General features: G+C 30.5%; 2 protein-coding genes across 2 annotated transcripts; both read right to left on the reverse strand.

The window, feature by feature from the left end:
- Positions 1–3,962: 3,962 nt before the first annotated feature.
- Positions 3,963–10,824, reverse strand: LOC130812945 (WAT1-related protein At2g37460-like). The gene is made up of 7 exons (XM_057678600.1): positions 10,524–10,824; positions 9,804–9,866; positions 9,566–9,682; positions 7,509–7,752; positions 6,259–6,420; positions 5,649–5,800; positions 3,963–4,295 (listed from the first exon to the last, which is right to left on the reverse strand). The coding sequence occupies exons 1-7, from the start codon at positions 10,715–10,717 to the stop codon at positions 4,073–4,075; spliced, it is 1,155 nt and encodes a 384-aa protein (XP_057534583.1). The 5' UTR covers positions 10,718–10,824; the 3' UTR covers positions 3,963–4,072.
- Positions 10,825–16,775: 5,951 nt separating this feature from the next.
- LOC130812861 (ras-related protein RABE1c-like) lies at positions 16,776–24,398 on the reverse strand. The gene is made up of 9 exons (XM_057678483.1): positions 24,249–24,398; positions 24,032–24,148; positions 22,398–22,470; positions 22,215–22,315; positions 18,646–18,711; positions 18,327–18,424; positions 18,192–18,254; positions 18,006–18,101; positions 16,776–17,220 (listed from the first exon to the last, which is right to left on the reverse strand). The coding sequence occupies exons 2-9, from the start codon at positions 24,102–24,104 to the stop codon at positions 17,137–17,139; spliced, it is 654 nt and encodes a 217-aa protein (XP_057534466.1). The 5' UTR covers positions 24,105–24,148; positions 24,249–24,398; the 3' UTR covers positions 16,776–17,136.
- Positions 24,399–26,048: the final 1,650 nt, after the last annotated feature.

Below are 26,048 nucleotides of genomic sequence, written 5' to 3' on the forward strand. Positions count from 1 at the left end.
GGTTCCATGTGAAAGTCAATTTAATCATCATCATTATCATTATACCCAGTGTATTCCGCTCATAGAAAAATTATGGACAGGGTCTAGGCGCGGCCAAAGGAGTCCCCCAACTCGAGAAAGATAAAGAGACGTAACCAAACGGTAAAGATAAATTAAATGCCTATAAATAAAATGAACAAGTAGAACCAACTACGGAAAAGAAAACGAAGAAACTAATAATAAAGAAACAAGAGAAGCAAGAGGGCCAGAACACCAAAAGGTAATCTAAGAGGACATTAGTAGTCTAAAACATGGATATGGCGTCTCCACTACCCCTATCCCTAATCAGGCCCTTAGAGAGGTTTAACTCATGCAAGTCAACTTTTATTTGCTCATCCCAAGTTCTCCTAGGTCTCCCTCGACTCCTTTTACCCTCTACTATAATGCTTTTTACCCTCCTCACAGGGTTTTCGCGCATTTTTTAGAAATAGGGGCCTAGTTTGTCCCTAAACTCTTGATTCCTAATTCGATCCATCAATGTGTGCCCACAGATCCATCTCAACATACGCATTTATGTAACTTCCATGTTATGTTCAAAAATTTTCTTTACAGGCTAACATTCGATCCCATATAACAGAGCAGGTCTGATTGCCGCCCGATATAATTTTCCTTTTAACTTGCTTGAGAATTTCCTATCACATAGCACTGCGGTAACGGACAAAACTTTTTGATGTACGAACTGCGGTGAATTTGAGAAAAAGAATCAATTTTAGTAAGTCAAGTAAAATTGACCCAAAAAGTCAAAAATATTCTACTTAAATTACATTGAATATTTTATATCATTTGTTTCCTTACATGTAAAATTTAATTAATGTAATTATGTGATTTTCTTGTATGAATAGACCTTGCTTATCAAAGAATAAAGCAATAATTCTTCAGTAAACTTTATATGTGTAACATATGAGAAATTTATATTTTTTGAGAAAAAAATTGAAAATATAAATTAAGTATCAAAATGAGAATTATTTTGAATTAAAATTAGAAAGAATTGAAGGGTACTAATTTGATTTCAAGTATATGGTTAATATATCTCCCTTTTAATTGTTTGGTTTTTCCTCCCTTTTCTCATTTTATTTACTACTACTTTCTATTATCTTATTATCTCATTCTACATGACAAAAAATAAATAAATAAATAAATAAATAAATAAATAAATGACAAAACAACAAAAACAATGAAAAATCAAAAATTGGTCATCTCTATTTCACTATTTATTATCCCTTCGAATTACTCTTCCCAAACCCTCATCCTCTTTGAACCTGCACAAAAAAAATCCCCTTTCTTGAAGCCTTAATTTCTTCCCAACAGACAACAAACAAAGCAGCATCATTCATCTCCTCATTCGATTTAAACTGGTGTTCTTTCTCTGATTCTCGAAGAAGGAAAAACGGTTCTTGCCATTGATTTCGATGAAGCAAGATTTTTCATCCTAAATTCCTTTGATTTTCGAAATTAACGAAACCAATTTGGTGTATTCTCTTTTTTTCCTTGATTTTCGAAGCATATGTGTAGTCTTACTTTCTTCTCTGTTTTTCAACCAATTGATGAGTCAAAACCATTTTTACTAGTGATTTATGTTTGATTGTTAATGACTTTTTATGATTGTACTGCTATTGACACATTGGTCTTTGGTCTAATGTCGAGCAGGTATTGGAGCTTCTTTTGCATTGCATTGTATTCGGGGAGAGTGACGAGGCCGAAGCATAAACTCTGTCATACCGTTATCTTTCGATTTTGTAGCTCTTGTTATCTTTTGTAAATTTTGGTTGTATATGTTTTGTTATGAGGCCTTGTGTCCTTCCTTGTATATCTATATTTCTGCTGCTTAGTTTATAACTCTGTATGGTTTTAAAAAGTTAAGTCATTTTAAAACGCAAGCGTCAACACTAGAACCGCGATCCATGCTTGACATGTTGATTTGAGAAGCCGGGGACGAATCATTCCGCCGTGGTGTGAGATTTTAAAGGCAATGATGTCTTAGATTAGTTTAATGTTTTTATTGTGCTAATTGCTCTATCACATATTTCTGCCGAAATTTCCACTGACTTTTTTTTTTAAGTTAATATTTAACATTTATCCAAATTCTTTTTTTCCTTTAACCGTAAAGGACGGGAGGAAATTCGAGTGTTACAGATTCGGACAAAGTGGTAGCCTTATTCCTTTTGATTTTATTTTATTCTATTTTAGTTTTATATCTAAGTATCTTTGCGAACTCTCATTTCTTTATAATTGTTTCATTTTGTTCTCCATTACAACATAAGAGTAATTAATTAAGTTCAAGAAGCCTTTTTATACACTCTTGCTTCTATAAAAAGACAAATTGGATGAATCTTGTGATAATTGGATTGGATTAAAAGAAATCTGGAGATTTTAGATGTAATTAAGAAATGCTCGTAAAGATTAAATGTTTGGTAATTTAATAATTTTGGAGGAATTACTAGTTCTTGTGGAGTTGCAGTTTATAAGTTAGAATAATTATCCTTGAGTTAATTAAAGGTATATTGGATAATAAATGATTAATGAAAAATAGATGAATGTTGGAGTAGGTTTTTTTTGGATCTCGATGATTAGAAAGAAATTTATAAAGAATAAGAGATTGGTGGAAATGTTGTTATTGGTAGTTTATAGATGATATATTGGAGGTTTGAGTTAAAACATGCACAAATCTTTAACAATTAAAAATGTTAGAATATGATCTTGGTTTAATCTACTGTTTTAGGAGGAGATGTAATAAGTTGTATGTTAGTATAATTACATCGAATATACGCTGGTGACGTTATGATATTGTCATACTTCAGGATACGACTACGTCGATGAGCCTTTTAGTCAATTGCGGTGAACCGGTCTTGATTCCTTGAAGCGTCTTCTCGGTGAGTAGTAGCAATCCCTTAAAGGGTCTGGCCAGACTACAATTTTGAAAATTGTTTTATTAAAACTGTGAATTTTATAATGTTGAAACAAATGTTATGAATGATTATGCTGATATTGATATGGTTAATGGATCGGACTCACGAGCTGGTCATTGACGGAGTAAAGGGAACCTTACTCCCTATTTTGAGGTGAATTGTCATTCAAATATTGACCAGTCTCACTCGAGAGTGACATAGCCTTAGAGCTATGGATGTTCCTCTCAACTAGACTCCATGTGCGCACATAGATCTAGGAAACTGATGTTGCTTTTAAACCTATGTTTTGAATTACTGTGTTTTGTTGTTTTGAAATGTTACTTCTCATTCAATTTCATCTGACTCCCTGTTGTTTCTATCTTTTAGATTGTTTACAGATCGATACCGGCTGGGAACGATGGGATAGCAGAGGTGATTAGAGTATTCTTGGAAAACATGTTGTATTTGAGTATGTATAGAGGATGTAGAGTCTGTATCGGGTTTTACTAATTATGTCGTAGTCGGTTATGTTGACTATTTTGGATTTCTATGATCAGTTTATGAGTACTTTGGGACCTTGATTTAGATTTTTGGATTTAAGATTAATTGTTACAGTTATATTTTAGACCTCATGACCCTTCCCACAAGTTATGGTTTGAGATTTGAGTTATTTGGATAAGTAAACCCCGTGAAGATCTATCTTACTTAGTTAACGGTAAGTTGGGTTGTTACAATATATCTCTTGTAATCTTGTCTAATTACTTTGTAATGTAGGGTTTGTATTATAGCACCCGATATCATACAGTAACAATTTAAGTGAAATGGAAAAGTATATGATAACGGCCAACGGGTCAATAACAAAAATTATTGCAACGCTGAAATTATAAACCGAATAATTAAACAGTTTTAGCATGGTGAAAGTACACACAAATATTAAACTTGGTGTATAGAAGAGAATTAAGTACCTCTATATCATAATTAACTAAACACAAGTTGGACAATAACAATATTAAATACGTACCAAAATGAAGGTACAAGTGAAAATTTTAAAGTTCCCATTAGAAAAATGAAAATTGATTGGTTAATTTTGCCTGTTAATCAGCAATTACCAAAATCATTAACAATTATCTTACACCATCAATAATTTGCTATACATCATTATTATTATGATTATGATCATAATTATGATTATGATTAATGTGGATATTTTGAAAATTAGATTTATTCTTCTCTATTTCTAGATGATGCTGACATTGTAATTGTGTGGATGCTGCATTTTCTTCATCCAATGGTGTATTTGTGTAATAATCTTTGCCTTTTCCCCAAATAACCATGTACAATCCTACGACAATCACAATTGCACCAAATACCCTGCACATTTTAAGTTTTTCTATTAATTACCATTTCTTTCCTTCACGCATCTTTTACCTTTTTTTTACGTGTATTCACATCAATATTAAAATTTCCACAATTCAAACATAACTTTTGTCTCTATTAATTTGTTAGGTCATATTCGGTAATTGACTGTTTGTTGTTAGCTGTTGGCCGTTGACTATTAATTGTTAAGGATTAATTGTTAACTCGTTTAACCGACTGAAAATATTGACTTTTTTGTTTGTTGCTAAGTTAGTTGTTTAAGTCAATTGATATGGAAATGTTTGGTAAAAATTTATTCTTGATTGTTGGTATTATTAGAGAAAAGTGTGTTAGTCAAACTAAAAGCTAATGATAAAGCTACTCGTTGTAATTTTTTAATTTTAGCTTGAAAATTGAATATTTAATTTGAAAATTTATCAAACACCTTATTGTTTGATTAACCAGAAAGTTATTTTCAAAACACATATAATAATTAAAATAAAAAAGCTCAAATAAAAAAAATAATTAACAAAAAACAAAGTATTTAAAAGTTAAAAAACAACAATCATAAAACATCTCATTTCCTTTATATAATGCCATTGCTTTTTTATATGATGGAATTTTGTAGTTCTTAATTTTTTACCACCTTTGTTTAAATAATTTTTCTACTTTTAAAAATTTATTTATGAGGTGACACATGAAAACGAGGTGGAGAAAGATAAGCGATTTTATCCATTAAAAGATATCTTATGTGGAAAATGATCCCTTTAAAAGCAAACTACACAAGAGATGGAAAATTTAGTTAAAAGACAAATATAATGGAAATATTGTCACTATTCTAGAAAAACTAAAGCAAATAGAGAAATTTTTATCTATAAACTTTTAAAATGTCGTTTAGTTTAAAAAACAATAATTAATATATAATAAAAAAAACTAGCCATATAACAAACGTATAGTTGCATGATTTTAATTGTCTAAGTCATCATTTAAATTAAAAATTTAAATTGAACTCTAAAATTTGTAATATATTAGAAACTTAGGATTTTTTTTAATTTTGACAAAGTATGTATTTGGCTAGGGCTCAGAATTAGATAGCGACTCAATACTTTAACTCAATAATATTATCACGTAGAACGTAAAAGCAGTACTATTTATAAAATTTTACCTTTATTTTAGGCTTTTAGCCAATGCATTAATTCAGCATGCATTGTTTATTAGATTAATTTTTTCATCAGTATAGAAGGGTTTATCTATGTTATTTTGCCAAACATCCATTAATTAAAATCGAAGACTTTTTTTTATTTTACCTAAAACCTTTAAAATATTAGAAGCTTAATAGACTCAACACCAAGAAAAAAGATTGATTACCTTCCGAGATACATCTTTTCGGCCATGAAAAAGGTGCTCAAAGCAGCAACAATGACCATGCATAAGGGATTAAATGCAGTCACAAACACTGGCCCTCTTTCTTTCATAACAACCCCTTGAATGAAATACAACAACCCTGAACAAAACACTCCCTGCAAGAAAAAAAAAATATGTGAAAATCAAATTCAAGATTTTAATGGGGAAAAAATAATTTTTATGCTACACAAATATGGAGTTTGGCAAATAAAAAAATTCAAATTTAGGTTTAAGTCAAATCCACTATTGTTGTAAAAAGTGGTTAAAGATGAGAATTTGAGAATGACTTTTCAAATCTTATCACCTCAAATTTTTTATTATGCTATGTTGAAAATGATAATTTCATTTGAAAATATAGATTTGACACAAATACGGTGTTTGGCAAATAAAAAAATTCAAATTTAAATTTGAGCCAAATCCACCATTATTATAAAAAGTGGTTAAAGATGAGGAGTTGAAAATGACTTCTCAAACCTTATCATTTCCAAATTCTTCATCAATAATTTCATAATTACGTAATCTTAATTAAATAGTTATATTTAATTCTATAAAAAAAATTAAATTAATTAATTACACTGTAGACAGCAGTTAATAAATTGGTGTCCCATCCAAGAGCCCAAACAGATGATCTTCCCTTCTCCATAACAATGGCCACTGCAGTACCCTCAAGTGTTCCTAATAAACATATCCATGCTGTAAGCGACAACTCTACAGGGTATGACTTCAGAGTTATTGCCTGCAGGGAAGAATCCAAGATATTAGTAAAGGTTACTAGCCCGAACATGAGTCAACCATGTTTATATACTTCCTCCGTTTTATAATACCCGTTACATTTTCTATTTTTTGCAATTTGATATTACTTGCTACATTTTTGTTTTTAGTAATAAAATAATCATTTAAAGTTCTACCTACCCCTATTTTTATCCTACACTATACCTCTTTAACTTTTATACCTACTATTATTTAATCTTTATCTATTCCTAACAACCTATTTTTCCTTTTTCTTTTTCAATTAACAATAATAAAATACTATACTCTATAAAGTAAACAATCAGCTACATTGTAGGTCAATTATTTTTCTTATTATGTGTGCCATGCAATTGTAGCAAGAAGTACAGAACAGAGGAAGTACGTTACAAAGTTTAATATTAAAATGTATGGTCTAGATAGGTTCAGGCCTAAATTCTTGTAATTGCCTGCAGGAAAGAATTTAAAATATTAGTATAAGTCAGTCGAACACTCACTTTTGAATGTTTGTTGACTCAATTTTTCTACTATTTTCCTAGTTATACGTTAGACAATTCAATATTAAAAGTGTTTTTTTCAAAGATTCAAGCTATTACTTAAACAGGTCTGGGCCTAAATTCTCTCTAATTGCGTGCACTTATAAAATTTGTTATTTATATGCTCTACTTCTATTATAAAAGTCATAATTATTTACTTAATTTACTTTCTTCGTCCTTTTAAATTACTACAGATAAATGATTAATCTTTAGAGTTATTGTTTACACAAATTTGTTAATTACACTAATTATCTACTATTATTCTCATAATTTAATATCGATTACCAAATAGAACATTAATATACTTTTTTCATATTTTAAATTGCTACAGGTTAATGATTTATCTTTAAAGTCATCGTTTGCACTTTGCACCAATTTAATATGTTATGTCATATGTGTTTTACTTCTATAATAAAAAAAATTATTTTATACTTCATCTAATAATATATACTTTCTCAAATTAAATTAAACATTTAAAAATAGATGGTAGGTAATAGGCTCCAAAAGTATGAAAAAAAGGGCAATCATGTAAAGCACAAACCTGAAGAATGACAAAAGCAGCCCAGCTAAAGCAACCAATAGTGATCATAATGGAACCTTTAATGGCATCATGGACACTAACATCAAGTTGTTTAGCACCATGATGATCAGAAACTCCATGTTTGGACATAAATGTTAGGGCAGGTCCTTTTAACAATGTCATCATCATTGCACCACCCACCGTGGCCACTGTTCCTATTATTTTTGCTTGACTTCTTATGCTTCTACACTTCATCTTTTCTAGCCTGCATGTACGTGTATGTTCCCCCCATCAAACTCATTGATACCTCTATGCTCTATCTTGAAGTATTTATATGAAGACACTCAAATCAAACCATCAGCTTAAATTTTTAATTAAGTTGGTTTTTTAAAATGGTATCAGAGCGCATATAATATAAAATTCAAAATTCGATTCTTATTCACCTCTTATTTTAAGAAGAATATTTAGCGTTAGATATGAGCAAAATCTATTTTACAGCTGGCTACATCCACATTTCTAAATAAAAAGACTTTCATATGAGGATGAGTGATATAGGCTATGTGCATTATATTTATCTTTTTATGTTTAAGGGTCACGCTTAGACGATATGATGCAAACCTGCGGAGTCAGCTTTAGCCTCACTCGGCCCTAGCTGTTGCAGAAACTACTCATATTCTTTCTCGAGTCGAAGGACTCTTTGGCCGCGCTCTCCTTTTATGGGTATGAGTTAGTCGTCGTCCTTCTCTTCCCAGACCCTGACCACAGTTTTCTATGGACGGAATACACTGGGTATGATAATGATAATGATGATATAACATCTCATATTTGGTTGATTGGTTGACAAATAATTAGGATCATATCCATTATAATAATACAATCAAGGCATCTAATTAATTATTTTCAAAGGTGATTTGTTGGGTTTTTCCAAAAAAAATTTTAAACAAAAGAAAAGGAATTACAACATAAATATGTAAAAGTAAATTTTCATTATAATTGTGTAAACTATACTAGCTGAATTTAATTTTAAAATTTAATAGATTTAATTTTAATAAGGTGAATTGTAGGCAATGTTTTTCATTGATGTGTAATATATCGATCTATTATCTAATTGAGTTTTATTTTTAGATTTTTTTCATAGAATATAGATAGATAATTAATCTATTAGCTTTTATAACCCAAATTAAGGATATTATTGTTATTAAATACTTCATTTGGAATCTATTTTTAAAAAAAACAACCTTAAGCATATACATTGTAGGATTCAATTGTGGAAGTATATTCTTGAATCTTGATTCATTATCTCCTGAAAGAGATGGGAAACACAAATTCTTTATTCTTAATTTGTCAGCCTATTATCATTTCTTAGTTTAATCAAGATTTAATAGATTGGATTTGAGAGACGTCTCTCAAACAGACGGTCTCTCAAGAGACCGACTGGATGGAAATTTTAGTATTTTAAACTTAAAAACTTGAGATTATTAATTCATCATGTCTAATTTTGTTTAATTTTTTCCTTCTATTTATTTATTTAAAAGGCAATTCTTCTAAAAAAAAACTTCTAAAGTTATAATTAAAGAAAGAACAAAATTATTCTCATTATTAAAAGCATTTGTGATTAGCGGGCCAAATTAGGAGTAGTGATCAATGAATTATTTAATACATGTATATGTATAAAAGGTGCAACAAAAAATAGCTCCCATTATTGTCGAAATACTTAACTCAAAATAATGACCAATCACCAAAACTTAAGATTAATTAAATTGATTGGGGTATTCATCCGGGTTATGGGATTGAGTTATTATTAAGTATAGTATTGTTTATAAACGGGTATGTTAATAAGGTTTGACTTTTAAGGTCAAATATGTTTCAAGTTGATTCGGTTTAGTTTTAAATCAATAAATTTTAAACCAGTTCTTAACTACCTTCATATAATATGATATTTGAATCCATAACAATAGGATATATATCAAAAAAACCATTTTAGTCAAAATTTTAAAAATTTTATTAGAATTTTTAATTAAAATATGTTATATACTCTACGATAAATCAATAATTGTACCTTAAATGAATAATTGTACCTTAGAATCCATGCCATTACAAATGTTATTGCTGGAAGAATGTTGACCATAGTGGCAGCAAAAGTTGCTGACGTGTACTTCATTCCCAAATAATAAAGGTTTTGATCAATAACAGGCCTATTAATTAATATAAAAAAATATGAGATGAATAATTTATTATTTCTATATTATGAGTAATTAATTAAAGATGAATAATCATGATTAACTTATAATCATTTGATGCAAGAAGAATTCTTACTCAAGTAAACTTAGAAGTAACAACTTGATAAAAATTGATACAGTCATCTTAGGCCTCACTTTCCTGCACAAATTTAAATTGAAATAAGTAAAAAAAAATATTTAACATCTACTAAAGAAGAATTGGCAAACATTTTTCTAAGTCCTCCTATCAAATTATTAAATATTATGTTTTATTGAATATTTTACACTTATATGTTTAGAGTTTAAAAAATATAATTTTACTGAATATGCTAGTATGGTGTAATCATATGATATTTTTAAACTTTAGTTATGCAATCGAGCATGTTGTATGTAAATATCAAGAACGAATCCAAGGACCAGGATATAGTATATCAGGAGGGTCAAACACTCATCTCTATATGTATGTACTGAACCAACTCAACAACAACATTCTATTATCCTAATGCCATTAAACAGATTAGGTGGGACGATGTACGCAATCTTACCCTTGTTAGTGATAAAAACTAACAAAATGGGTTGTTTTTTATTGTCCCTCGGTAGATTATGTGTGCAACTTCACAAAACTAAAAACCAACCCGACTATAGTTACCCGACTATCGTTTTTATAAGTTATATAAAATGACTCGGCGACAGGTCATAGACTATGTGTTATATTTTAACCATGGTCGTAATCTAGATAGGCTCAAACCTAGATTCGCCCATGCCTTTTAATTTAATGAATTATATTAAAAAAAGAAGAAGGGAGAAAGAAAGAGACTTGTCAAGAAGAAGAGCAAAGGGAGCTATGACGATAGTAGCAACTGCATGACGGTACACAACAAGAACATAGTTACTCATTCCATTTGTGAGAGCAAGTTTTGAAAGAATATCCATTCCTGCTAGCCCAAATTGAAGAAATATGACCGCTAAAAATGGCTTTGCTTGGGTATACCAACTACGAGTACCTTCCATTTTATGGGTGTATTACTCCTACAACTAATTATATTTGTGCACCACAAATATAATTGTCTATTTATAGTCCCCTTTGATATCTTGCTTTTTTTCTTTTGAAAGGATTATGTTGTTTTATGGTACATCCTCCAAATAGAAAAGAAAATTCATAATGAAGATTCTTTTGATTTTTTTAATATTTTATAGAATCTAGACTTATATTTGAATCTGAATAATAATATGAAAAAATTGATTTCATAATAACATAAGAATATTTAGCCTTATAAAAACTAACTTTTTCATTTGGATTTTTGAGTTCACGTGATATTTTTCAAAAGTGATATTTGTATGAACTATTAATTTCATTTTGGAAATCTAAAAAAATAAGAATTAGGTCAGCTACTATACTTCTGCTTTAACGAGTCACGTTATTTTAATGAGTTTTGAGGTGTCTCTACCTTAATTAGTTGGTAAGTGTGTTTAGGCATAGCATCTAGACATAAATAAAATACTTTTTCAAGTTCAAAAAATATGTTGTTTAGAAAAGTGCATGAAATATGCGAGAGCAAATAGGCAAAAAATAGATTAAAAAAATAAAAAAAAAAAACTCTTTCATCCTTCTTAGTTTGGTACATTTTATATTAAATGATTATTCAATAATGATTAATAAAAATGAATAATATGATTGAATAAAGAATAAGCTATTAATTGAAAAAAATTAAAAATTTATTTTAAAAAAAATTTTAAAAAAAAAAAAAAAACTTTAAGGTTATGATCCTAATTTGTCCAGGTGGATCTAAAGTTGAATTTTAAAATTAGGATCTATTCCTTAAGCCCACTAGTTGAGCCTTTTGATATGGTCATGCAACACCTACCTATTGATTATAAGTAAGTGCTCAAGTATGTATTTAAATTTCATCTTCATTTTTTCAATTACACTTGTCAATTTTTATTTTCACTCAAAAATTGAATTATGTAAATAATATTAAATGGAAATCAAAACGTATGGATGAGACTAAAGAAAAGTGATGAGGACATTTTCAAAAAAAAAAATTATAGCAAAAAAGATGAACAAACCAAAAAAAAATAAGTGTGACGATCTCTTAAAAACAGAAAGCATAATTTTTTGTGATACTAATAATTAGACTTGTCAATTCTTAATTCGACTTGATTAAGTTCCAACCGGCTTTATCCACCTTGATTTGATCAATTTTATTGGACTCGTTTCTAAAAATTGGAAAAGTTTTGATTCCACCTCCTATTTTCAATCCAATATATTAAAATAAAATATGTTAGAGTTTTTTTTTATATATTTTATAGTGAAAAAAACAAAATAATACTTATTCAATCTAATCGATAAATTTTAATAAGAAATCAAAACTGACTTATTCACTCTTATCGATAAATTTACTAATCTTTGTGATTGAAAACTTTATCTTCCACCATTATAATAAGTGACCCATTCTTTTTTTCTTTTTCTGTAAAAAATTCTACCTCATAAAAAATTAATTTTTTTCTTTTTAAAATAAATAAATAAATAAATAAATAAATAAACTTTGCTTATTAGATGATCCACTTCACTCCTACCCCCACTCACCAATAACACAAATAGTAGTTATGTTATTATTAAGATTGAGATTCCAATTGCATTACATGCTTAGTAGTGTTAATGCTACCTTATGTGGATTTCCAATTCCAGATTTGGATCAGCCTTTTGTTGCATGAAATTCTCCCTAAATTAAATTATTTTCTTTTTATGTAAAAAAAAAAAAAAGTCTATAGGGATTAGCTATACGTAGCTCATTAATTAAATTGCATGCAATATTAAGCTATAAGCTCTCTCATTTCCCAAATCAAGAAGTTTGTTTGATCATTGTTATTTGTTATTATTACTTGTGACTATCATATCATTTATTCATCTCCACTAATAACATTTTAAAAAATAATGTAAGTATAAAGAAAAATTATCGTGAATAATATAAATTTTAAATAATTTTTATACAATAATACCAACTTTTTAATTAATTATAAATGATACCAACTTAGGAGAGTGTTTACTTAGAATAATACTGAATTTTGTGTATAATAAATTTTTTGATAAAAACAACGAAGGTAAATAATACTGAAAGAAGGTGATTACAACTTCCTTGTGTAGTCTCATTTATCAATATGGAAGGCCCGTAATGATTCTGTCTGGAACTTAAAGTTAGCTTTGCCTAGTGTTCTTATGAAGTTCGTGAAGTTAGAAGTTAAGCATCGATTGTTTAGTTTATATCCTCACTGTGTGCATGATGTTATTTCATTGTTTTGAGCTCTAAGTATTGTATTTAAGGCTCTGCCTTTTTGGTGTCTGTAACGGCTTTGTTTTGAAATAAAATTTCTTTTCTTCCAAAAAAAAAATCGTTAATAAAAACAATTGGCATTTTTCTAGTGAAATACTCCCCTAAATTGATATTATTATAAAAAAAATTAATGAAAAGTTTTATTATTCCCAAGTTTAAACCTATAAAAAAGATTGTATCAACTCAATGAATTATAATTTGATCATAAAAAATTGGCTACTCTAACTAACATATCAAAGATTCTCTAAATATTCAATACATGAGTGGCTTAGGCAAATATTCCATTGATCCCACTCAATTTGTTATATTCTATAATTACCCATTTGTCTCTTGAGTTCGTTACTATTAATTCTTTATGTGAAAATTTTTTGAATTGATTGTAGCAAATTCAATGGATTAGAAAGAATATTATCTTATAGAGAATTAATTATCATTTGTTTTCTCTATTATATTTAACTGAATTTGCTATATTTTTTAATTATTTATTTATATTATACAACTTGTTGTATTTTCTCTTTTGAAAATGATCATAAACTCTCTTGTAAATGCATATCCATACTTTTATTATTTCTCTTTTTCATATTCACATATTTCAAATATTTTGTCTTAATTCTCTCCAAAACAATATCTCAAATTAATATAACAATATCTTACACTTGTAGCAAGTTCTAAAGGGCGGAGTGGTATTATAGATATGAACTCACATCCTATCTTTTAATTTCAATTTACAAACTTAATCTCTTTTTTCGTTTTCTTCACACATTTTTTCATCCATTTGATTTTACATGTAGAAAAATCAATAGAACCGAATAATAAACAATAAAGATAAGACTTAAGAGACTAAGAGAAAAGAGACCACTTTAAAAATGTCTTTATGGGAACATATATGGAGAATCGAATAGGAGAATAATACACATCTCATTAGTCTGTTAAAATGCGTAATAATTCTTGATTTTTTTTATTTTATCCATTTTTTAAAAATTTGGAGCGAAAATAAGTAATTAACTAAAATAAAGATGAGATAAACTTATATTTAAGACCCTTTATCTTTTACAATTTAATATGATCAAACAGACAAACACCTTACACATATCCAAAATCGTACCTCATGCTCAACTATTTTCTTGGGGCCTAGGGCAGCTCAAGTAATCAGTATAGTAAATCTAAATCACACAATTTTCTCTTTATAAACTTTGTTATGACAATTATAATATAATAGTGGAAGATGACTCCTCCACCCTTGCCTTGGTGTCCCACACCACACCTTAGCATCCCAATTGAAACCTAAAGCCCATCTCAATCTCTTCCACCATCATATTCCCCTTTTTATTTCTTTTTTTTTTTCTATCCTTTATTTGTTTTTATTTTTTCTAGCCTGCCCCATCGATGTGTCAAAGTGATTCAATCAAAAAATTAACTTGATAAATAATGGTTAAAGTCACAAAATATACTATATACACTATCACGTCCTCTGATAAGAATTTTTTTGCTACAAGAGTGGATATGATACTGACTAATCTCTTTATACGAGACAATGATCATTCCCCTAAAAATAAGGGGTGTGTGATATTCAGACTCGTGACTTTTTGCCATATTAAAATCAACTAGCTTCTTATACTAAGTCAAGGTAACAAATTACTAAACTAAAAGGTTAAGTTGGTAATCAAAATCCGAATACATATTATACATTCTATACTAAGTTTTATAGGAGTATGTTTGGCTTGTGGAATGAAAGAGGTACTCCAAAACTAGTTTATATTCCTTGAATATTTGCAATGTAAAAGCTTAAATTAGGAATAACTTAAAAAGAGTAAAATATAGTCCTAAACTTAGAAACTTCCAAGATCTCTCCACATTCATCCATTAAAAACTCAAAAAGAACACCAATTCATCCATTGATTTTGTTGATTGATAGTTACTTATTCATATTATTTGAGTGAGATATATTATTTTGTTTGCTCATTGTCCAAACATTGTGTGCATACTTAGAATTGTTGTGCTATATCCACCAACATTGAGGAAAATGTAATTTTTGGTGTTAATTTTGTAAGGTTGTGGTCCTAAGCAAAACTTGGAATTTGTATTGTGATTGAGTTTTGGTTTTAAAGATCTTTTGTAATATGACTTGTTGGAGGTTGTTCTAACTTGTCTTTTCTTGCTTTGTTACAACACTTGAAATGGAAATTGCACCAAAAAAAGCATGAAAATTACTTATCCTAGCTCAACTTCCTCCTTTGTTAATGCCCTTTGGAGGAAGCTAGTGCAATATTTATTTGGCCTTTGATAGGGTATAAAAAACATTTAGAACAAACCTTAACAAAGACATAGTGTTTAAGTAGTTTATGGAGCAAAACCACACAACAAATTAGGATCATCCTATATTTCTATGCATGAAACTTAATTGCTAACCTAAAGATTAGGTTTGGGTGAAATTGTGGTTTTGCCACAAAAGAACTAATTTTCACCTACCCCACCTAGTTTATGAGTTATTATCCATTTATACATTGGTTGGGCAAAGCTTCTAAATGGGATCTATTTACTTGGAGTTTATTAACTTCTTTAGTAATTATGATATGATGATAAATAATTATACTCGATCAAACCAAATACAAAGTATTAGTCCCTTTCTTTTTCTTTTAATCTTACCTAGCGTATTCTCTCTCCATCTTAACCACTTATTTCTATAATTTACCTTTTTTTTTTATCTTACTCCCTCTGTCCTATATAATTTGCATCATTTGCCATTTTGAATTGTTCCACTTAATTTGCATCATTTTTATTTTTAGACAATGACCCACTACTTCCTTTTAATCTCATCCACACATTTTAACTATCTTTTAATTCTATCCACACACAATTCATTATCTCTCTTCATTCATTACCATTATCCAACTTTTTCTTTGCATCAAATTAAATAGGACGGAAAAAGTATTTTCTAATTTAATTTCTCTTTACACAAAATTCCAGCCATCTTTAAGTACCATATAAAAGTTGAGAGAGATAGTATATATTTATCCATCTCCATCTCCATCTCCAAGCTTTTAAATCTTGTTACGAGACATTCATTCATGGGTTTTCCATCTTGCTTTCTATCTTTCTTTATATATAAAGCCAATAATTGAAAATTGAGACTTCCAACAATAAAGTCCATGGTCAAAAAAGATCATATAATTTATTGTTAATGTCCACCCAATATCTCTCATTTGATTGGACTATTTTTCTTACAAAGGAGAAGATGACAAGAATGATCAGAATTCTGTACTCACCTACACCATGTACAAATGATATTGTTCAAATTAATTTCTGATAATACTTTCCCAAATAATTTTATTTCCCAATAATTTTATTTTCCACTATTGATTTAATCTCTGCGGCTTTCAGCTATAATACAAAAAATACAAACCAAATATCAATCATAACAAAAAAGTGAACGATATTTAAAAAAAAAATTTGCGTTATTTGGATACATTTGGACACATCACTAAAAAGTAAAAACCGTATGTTATTCAGATTCGTATATTCATATCCGACTTGTTAGTAAATGTGTCCAAATGTGCTGCTCGGCTACTTTTGATCCAATAATTGAACCAAATTGAAGTGCCCTATCTATGTCTAAGTGTCCAAGATCCAACACACGGAATCTCGAAATACGGTGGAGTTCAACAGTCCAATGCTGAAAACGATTACAATAAAAGATGCATGCAACACCTTTCGAGTTATAGAAGCTTTCCACGAACTAAACCAGAAACATCAGTATTCAGAGTTAACTAGCAGTTAAAGAATCGTAAATTTACAAGAACAAGGCTTGATTGGATCCATAAATACGAAAAGGATTCCCAGGACCGATCACTAGTTACCAAAACAGTTTAAGACGAGTCAGTGAGGTTTAAAGGATGGAGAAAAGCAAATCGATGAAGAAATCAATATAAATTTCACAGACAAATAAACTACCAATCAACAGAGATTATAGCAGAAATTAAAGATTAAAAGAGCTACAAGCACCCGTAAGGCCGTAACACAGCATCAGAATTAAGTTGTCCGGGAAAATTCTGCCTGCGGATGCCCCTGCAATCCAGTGACAAAACTCTTCTAATTATCTTAAGAGCCACAGCAAGCTGATTTGGTAGCAGCAGGAGCAGGTGCACCTGGGTCTGCAGCACTGATCTTGAGACCTCCTCCAGGCTGAATGTCAAACACAAAACATGAAGTAATTACTAGTGACCATCATCATATTATATCAAAATTAAATAGGATTTTAAAAAATAATACAATTTAGAAACAAAATCAGTTTCCATCAATGCTAACCATTAAAGTTAAGTTACTAACTACTACATTACTCAGTCTGAGGAAAGCAATATAGATAATAACTGATAAAACAGTAAAAAAAATCAGCTATAAAATCATTTTACAGAAAATGTGTTATACTCTTTTTGTTAGTCTCATTTTGCACCACTTCTATTTTAATTTGTCTCATTCATTTTGCACCATTTTCTTTTTTGGCAATAGTCCCACTCTTATTCTTTTAATCTCATCCACAAATTTATACTCTCTCCATCTTAACCACTTATTTTTATCCTCCAATTGTTTTTTGTCTCATTCTCCAACTCAATTTCTCTTTTCACTAAATTTCATCCATTTTGCACTAGCTGCAAAATAAGAGGGACAGAGGGATTCATTGGCAACTCAGCAACAATCAGATGAGGAGAGCACGGCCTGAAAGCTTATAAGGATACAACAGGCATAGAATAGCAACAATGAAGTAAAGAGAACATGGCCTGAAAGCTTATAGATTCAACTGGCCAAGAATAGCAACAATGAGGTAAAGAGAACATGGCCTGAAAGCTTATGAGGATATAACATGCACATAGTAGAAAGAATTTCGAACCAACAACAATCAGGTGGAGACGGGGCGCCTCAAAGCTTAAGAAGACATAACAGGCATAAAAAGGTACTAGTAGCAGTCTTACAGTCTCGGACTTGGAGTCAGTTTCAGCGAGTCTCTGTTTGATATCCCTTGCAATTGAAAAGAAGACTTCCTCCACATTCAAGTTCGTCTTAGCACTCTGTCACATCAAGTTTACAGTAACTCAGCAAGTATGAAAATTCAACCACCAGCTAAAGAAAAGCAAACTACGTCCAACAGGTTACTCAACTGTTTCAAAGAATTTGATTCCATACTCATCAGCAAGAGCTTGACCCTTCGAAGTGGGAACAGCCTACAAATTGAACTGTTTAATCAGTGTAAAGAACTATTATGTTATGGACAGACAGAAGGATAACTGATTTACCCGTTTACTCTCGTCCATGTCTGCCTTGTTACCAACCAAAATCTTGTTGACATTGTCTGATGCATGCTGTTCAATATTGCGGATCCAGTTCCTTATATCTGTATATAAAGAGATAAATTAACATTCCAACTAACCCGAGAACTATTTAAAGGAAAACTCAAATAACATCTGAAAATAATAGTCCATCTACAGTTGGGAAATAGTGCTCACAACCTTCCTTTATGATATAGAGTGCACACCTTTGGTGCACCAAAGGTGCAGTTAAGGAGCAAAAATTTACAGCAACAAAAGTATATAAAGATGAAATTTAGGAATTTACTATTAAAAGATGATTCATCAGTAACATCATACACCAGCAAAATACCCATGGCTCCACGATAATAAGCTGCAAATAAAAAAAAATGTGTGAGACGTCATTGAAGTTATGCAAACAATCGATATCATATTCAGGAACATGGCCACCATGGCATATATTAATAATTACTAGGGGGATTTAAGAAAAAAATTACAAGGATGCTATTAGTTAAGAAAAAAAAAAAAAAAAAAAAAAAAAAAAAAAAAAAAAACAACAAGACCATTTTTGCAGCAATTGGTAAGTATAGAAGCACTTTGAGACTTCAAAAGCTGAAACTTGCATTGCTAAACATGCCTAGACATTGTTCAAGACGTCAAACCAAGGTGAATCCATAAGGCATATAAAAAACAAACAAGGCCCTAATGGAGAGTAAAGAGTTTTTAATGCATTAAATTACTTTGAATTCCATGAGATTATGGAAAGAAATGATTAAAGTACCAGAATACTTTGACGCACACCTAAAGGCCCCTGTGGAAACTGAAGAGATCTATGCAACCTACATCAACAACAATGCAGCACCCCGATGCCACCAAGTAGCTAGGCTCGGTTAGCGGGTGTCGATTATATGTTTTCTTACCTTCTATAAGAATTAACAAAGAGGTTGTTTCTAAATTGACCCTTAATTGTAAATATTATACACAACTTCAGAAATATAAGTACAAATAAATTTAACGAGTCATTTCAAGATACCGCTAAGTTTTACTAACTCCCACGTTAAATCATACTAATATAACACTCCCAATATTACTTACAACAACAATGCTACAACAACACGAAAGCCTTAATCCCAACAATGTGGCGTTGACTCAATGACAAAACCAAATCAATGTGAGAAATTATGGTAACAAAGATTATACCTAACTTTGTCATATCTAATACTAATCAACAATTCTGAAAATCAATTTCAAGATCATTCATGTATATTCAACTCCTCCAATTGTTCTTATCTATTGTCATGTTACTATAAAACCCAATTTTCATGTCATTTTCACTCCTACTATCTGGGTCATTTTTTAAGTAATTATGTACTGTCTTCCAATCTCACAATTTTAACCTTTCACTTGTCAATTGTTTGCCTTTTTCAATCGTCTTTACAAATGAACAAACAACTATAAATAGTTTAATCTCATTTTGTCTTCAACAAACTCAAGACGTTTATTAGGTTTTTATTTCAAATTTTATCCTTTAGGGTATGTCCACTTATCCGTCTTAACATACACATCTCAATTACCCCCATCGACATGCAATCGTATCTTCTTAAAGCCTGACCCATATAATAATGTTAGTCTCATATGATAGTGTTAGTTCAATGGCTGAACAAGAATAGTAATGATAGTCTCATATACTTTACCTTTAACCTTAGTGGCACACCTCGATCACATAATATTTAGGTCAAGTATCTTGATTTGAGCCACACAGTTTATTCTATACTTACATCAATTGAGTCGCTCAATTGGAAAGAGTGTTTACGTATCCAATTTCACAACACCTCTACTATGATCATGCGTGCAAACCCCATATTCCATATAGTTTGTCTTATTTCAGCATAGTTTGAACTTTTTTGCACCTAGTTTCTGCCTCCACAACTCTACCTTAGCATTGACCCTATCTCTAGTTTCGTCCACTTATACATGTTATAGTGGAAAACAGGCACCATAGAACTAACCCCATGATTCCCACACACAATTACAAGTTATAACTTATTTGATTTTAATGATTAAATGTTGGTTAATGGGAAAATAAGAGGTAAGCTTCGGACGTTTTCTTTTCTAATAATTTGTTATTTCTAATTCAGAAGGTATCTATCACTCAATTTTACCTAATAATAAGGTGTTACAAATGGTAGGTGTGAAATGTTATTTGATCAATTTTGTTCTTATTTAAACTTCTATTTTTATAAGGCTAAATGGAAAATGTCAATGCTAATATAATTAGCCAAACAACACTTGCAAGCATATTCAATCAAGAATATTACAAACTTTTGCTTCAACTAGGAAAGCCTTTTAATGTGACATTGACAAATTTCATGCCAAATCTACTAATTAAGAATGAGCAAGATGATCAAAATTAATCAGAAGTATGATAAGTGGGCCTCAAGCCCGAATACAAAAGAGTTGCTGAAAGTCATGACAAAATCGTAAAATTGATTTTACTAGTAATTATTGTTTTATCCATCATAGACGACCCCTAGTAAAGGATAAGGGTTAGTATTTGGAGAGCTGAGTATAATCCCTTAAATTGGCTCTCACATGCCACGACAACTGAATTATCTTGCATATTTATAATTCAATCTTTGAATACTAGTAAAGGATGAGGGTTAGCATCAAGTTCAACATCAATTGAAAGCTATAAAAGTGGCAAACAAGCGAAAGTTGCACCAATGTACACGAGGTATTGGTTGACACATGCAAAACAAGAACAAGGTATCTTACTAGACTCTATTTGCTTGGGTAGCAATAGTTTTCAATGTAGGATCAATTTCCACGTAAGAATTCTGGAGAATAACTCAATTATAGTTAGATTTTCCTCTCTTTGACTCTTTGCAAAAAGTTTTCATGAAAATAAAAAATTGAAGCACATGCGAAAAAATATAGGGAAGGAGATGTGACAAAGAGATGAAGGTAAAGAACAAGGAGGAACATGCAATGTGGAATTCCTTTAAAAGGAAAGATGAGCACGATAAAGGAGGCGAACAAGGTGCATCTTGGCCAAGGTACCAAAAACCAAAAAATATAAACAATCTAAGAAAAATTTAAGTGGATTGGAGCCCACATATAGTTTAAAATAAGAATCGCAACACTCAGGTAAAGAATTTTTATGTTAGTGTGACCTCAATATATATCGTCATAATCACAAACCACGTACATCAAAAGGGAGGAGTCCAATATAAAGAAAATATATTGGCCACAAGCACATTTACAACATGACTCTAACAATTTTGCTACTAATAAATCTTCCAAAAGTTGACCACAAATAAAATAGCAGAAGATTGTGTCGTATCCCTCCACCTTTTACCCAAACTTCATTCTATAAAAAGCTAAAAAGGATTAAGAGAAAACTTTGAAAAAATACAAAATCCTATCCTAAAATAGGAAAGAAGCAAGAACGTATAGAAATAATAAAATTTAACATGGAAGTGTACAAGCATAAATTTATGACATTCGTCCAGAGAGAAAACATCTTTTTTTTTCTTTTGCTTTTATGACAGTATGACAGTTTTTAGCTAGGTGTTACGTTCTTCCTAATGTTCAAGAGCCAAAATTTATAATTCTTTGGTTTTGGATATGGACTTCAAAAAGATGTTCCATTGCAAAGTTGCAAACGATGTTTGTTCTCAAGGTTCAATCAAAAACCACCGCTTGTTATTACAAGAAATAAAGGTGTATGCATTCGGCCCCAACATCAACCCAGCTTGAGCAAAAGTCGATTAAAAAATTGGGTTAATGAGATGTTGTAATGCTTTTGCTTTTCCTCTTTTTTCGTTTTCTTTGTGGGGTTTAGTGGATCAATACTTTAGAAGAAAGGCTAATTACCAGTTGTAATTGTTCTGAAGCGTTCTTGACCAGCTGTATCCCAAATTTGAAGTTTGATCCGCTTTCCATCAAGTTCTATCGTTCGTATCTTGAAGTCAATCCTGTACAAAAGAACCAACCTTGAGCCATAAGGTCACAACAACTTGATAAAAATTAGTAATAATCATATCAAAAGCAAGCTACCCAATGGTTGTTATGAAACTTGTAGTGAATGATCCATCAGAGAAACGCAACAGAAGGCAACTCTTACCCACACCTAGTAGACATGTCATAGATAAATATTAAAACCAAAAGGAAATTTACAGTGAGAGGCAAAATGCTTGATTCATGCATATAAACACCTCATGATGTAAAAATAATATTGTACATTCAACAAATAATACAATGGTTGAATTGATGTTTCTTGAGATGATTATCATTGGCCCCTACCTAAAGCTAGGGAGCTAATAGAAGATAAAAGGATCCTATCAATCACTATCTATGAGTAGCCATATAGAGCTTGCTTCGAATATTATTTCATAGAAGCAATTCATGCGCGGGACAAAAAAAATATCTTCTAACAAAAGAATAAATTCATGATTTACGAAAAAGGAATTGATAAGAGCACATAAAAGTATAAGAAATGTTACACTTACCCCTTCTAAGAACTCTCATAACATTGGTCTAATCAAGAGTTAGTAGTGAAAACAATAATGCATGTACAGAAATTGAACAACCAAAGGGTATCATACAATTACTGGCTCATTGCAACGGACTAATGGTTAGTTCTCACGCAAATTCATGGTCATTCTAGAATAATTTTGAGAAACAACAAAAGCATGGACTAATGACCATACACAACTATAAATTCAGAAACTCTGCATAATTAAGAAATAATGGATCGAATAGTCAAAATATCCACCAAAATTCTTAGTGTAAAAATGCGGTAACGGACGTGATCGCGGTAACGGAACGGTGATGCGGTTATTGTGATGCCTAAATATCGGTCAAAAGTCAAAAGTCAAAACCATAAGATATCCCTTGATACGGACTAAAACGCGGGTTTTTTAACACCTTTACAACGCGACGTTATTTTTACACTATGATGCCAATAGCTAGTTGTCATTCACCACACTCCAAAAAGTGTGAGCAATTTAGCATATATATGACACTGCCTACAAACGCCAAGATTCAAAAAAGTAACTCTAAAAAACCCAACCAGGCCACTACTAGTGCAGCAGTACACCTTTACTGTTTTGATTTTTCCATATTCTATTTCCCTACTGCATCAATTGAGCATCAAAATGGATGGATTTCATCTGTATCTAGAATACCCTTGATTGTTCTTATCAAGTACGTTTTGAAATTGTTCAATAATAAGTTAAATGCAAACAATGAACAAAGGCTACATATAGTTCTCAATCACAAATACGCTTATAGCTCTTTATCACAAAGGCTACATATACCGCACCCAAAAAAATATCAAAAGACATAACAAATACGTTTATAACTCTTAATCAGGTCAATACTCAATCTAGATACCCATTCATATAATGCACATTAAACAAGTCCATTAAGCTAATGTAGGGTTAACAAATCGAAAATTGAATGCATCATAATGCCCACCCAATTTCTGAAATCCTACATAAGCCAGTACCCTATATTTGTTCTCGTAATATTAATAGGACACGACGCCCAATATCCGAAATAAATCAACAGAAACATAAAACAATTGGCAAAGCGATTCCAAATTGCAAATCTGGAATCATACAGCTCGATCTGGGATTTTAAAATTTAAAAAAACATAAAACAAAAAGAAATGAGTAAGCGTAAATTACCGCTATCACCGATCAAAAGAAGTTTAATGAGGTAATCATAATCAGCTCTAGCCCTAGCAGGTGGAGCAGCCATGGATTTTGATCTTAAAAATATAGATTAATTGACGATGACAAACCCTGGATAATGAAATTGAAGAAAAAATTATGGTCAAATTCCGTAAATTTTTAGAAATTAGGTCAGATTGACAACAGGAAAAAAGAGGGCAAAATTAAATACCAGATCGGAGAAGAAGAAAAAAAGGAAAAACGAGGTAAGTTTGGGAAGCGATCTTATATGGTGATTGGTGCGGAAACCATGAATAGACGACGTCAGCACACACTAGATATTTTCAATTCATCAATCAATTCACATATAAATATATTGTGTCCCAACATTTTACACTACTTATCATTGAATTTATAATTATTATTTGTCTCATTGAATTTATAATTATTTTTTATTTATTTATAAATTTAGAGTACATGTTTCGTCTTCATCATTTATTAAAATCATTTACTTATCCTAATTTTCCTATCCACTAAAGTGAAAAGAAACATGGGTTGGTTTGATCCATAAGAATTTTTCTTTCACATTTGTTATGATTCGATTCTCGCCCTGACTGAAAGATTTTTATTCTCTCTCTACTTACCTTTGGGAAACTATTGTGTAAACTTGCAATAATCAAATAAAATTAAGAAAAATTTAATTTAAAAAATGTTGTCTTTAACTGTTTAGCTTTAAAAAATTCATGTTCACTCATTTTAAAGGATTAATCACACATACTTGATCGACATTTCGTTGGTTAATCGATCCTAGATATTCATAATGCTTTTCGATCTGCACACGATAACTACACAATATCATGCACAGTGAAATTTACATTTAGCTTGTGATACATATTTTGAATGTACTTGGACAACTTCACATAGTTCACAATGTAATCTTGTACTATTCAGATTTGCATTGCCCCTATACGTGATTTATACAAACAACTTGCTCGTTCCACCTACTATGGACCTTGCATGTATAATTATGTAAGCACTTTGCAAGCAACTAATTGCCGTTGCGCCGTTGAATTTAGTGAGTAGATAAATAGACTTGGAAGGAGCCAAACCTTTAAAAAAGTCCATAAGACACAACACTTATTAGGTATTTATTTAAACCATTTTGGATTTTCCAAATCTATGAAATTCTTATTAGGATATATAGACCGCAAAAAAAAAAAAAAAAAAAAAAAATATCAACGTCAATTCAATCCACTAAAACCTGAAATGATAAAAATTGATTTCTCTCTCCATCTACCATTAATTTAACCTGAAATTTCTAATATGCACCATTATTATTACCTCACGTCCACTAAAACCACCACTGAAACTACTTGCTTATGGCAAGATATCCCTTGAGCTAGGAGCGAACCATTTTGTTTTCTTGACATATTGTCATATGCATCGGATGGAAATACCCCGAGACCAAAAGGCAATGTTTATTCCTTGCGCAAAAGAGGAAAAAGTCATTCAATTTAAAATTAGATCATTTTCAATACTACAATTCACTTGAGGGTCAAGTACTCATTTAAGATTTTGACACCTAGCATCAACAAAAATAAAGGGTTAAGAATTGTTTTTTCTTCCCAAACTTGTTCAATGATATTGGTTGGGTAGGAAAAAGAATTGAAGTGAGTGCTAATTTGTTCAAATGTGAAAAATAAACAAAAATAAATCACGACCGTTCATTTTTGTAAGTGTCAGGTTTCATAATCTGAAGTGCATATTAGACCCTTCAATAAATTTAACAACTATAGAGGATTCGAATTGATTCAATCTAGAGTTAGTGGTCATTTGAAAAATCCTTAAATATACATATTTAGCAAAAAGGTACTAGGTTTGGTCTCAAATGTCAATTGTTTTCAATTTATAAATCTAGATATAAACCATTTTTACACTAACATCGAATGTTCTAATATATTTTTCCCCAATATTACTTATCTTTCTTCAAGTTATGGTCATAATTTTATGAGCGCGTTACAATGAATATGAT

Source organism: Amaranthus tricolor, chromosome 5, assembly GCF_026212465.1.
Source record: "Amaranthus tricolor cultivar Red isolate AtriRed21 chromosome 5, ASM2621246v1, whole genome shotgun sequence".
Lineage (NCBI taxonomy): Eukaryota > Viridiplantae > Streptophyta > Magnoliopsida > Caryophyllales > Amaranthaceae > Amaranthus > Amaranthus tricolor.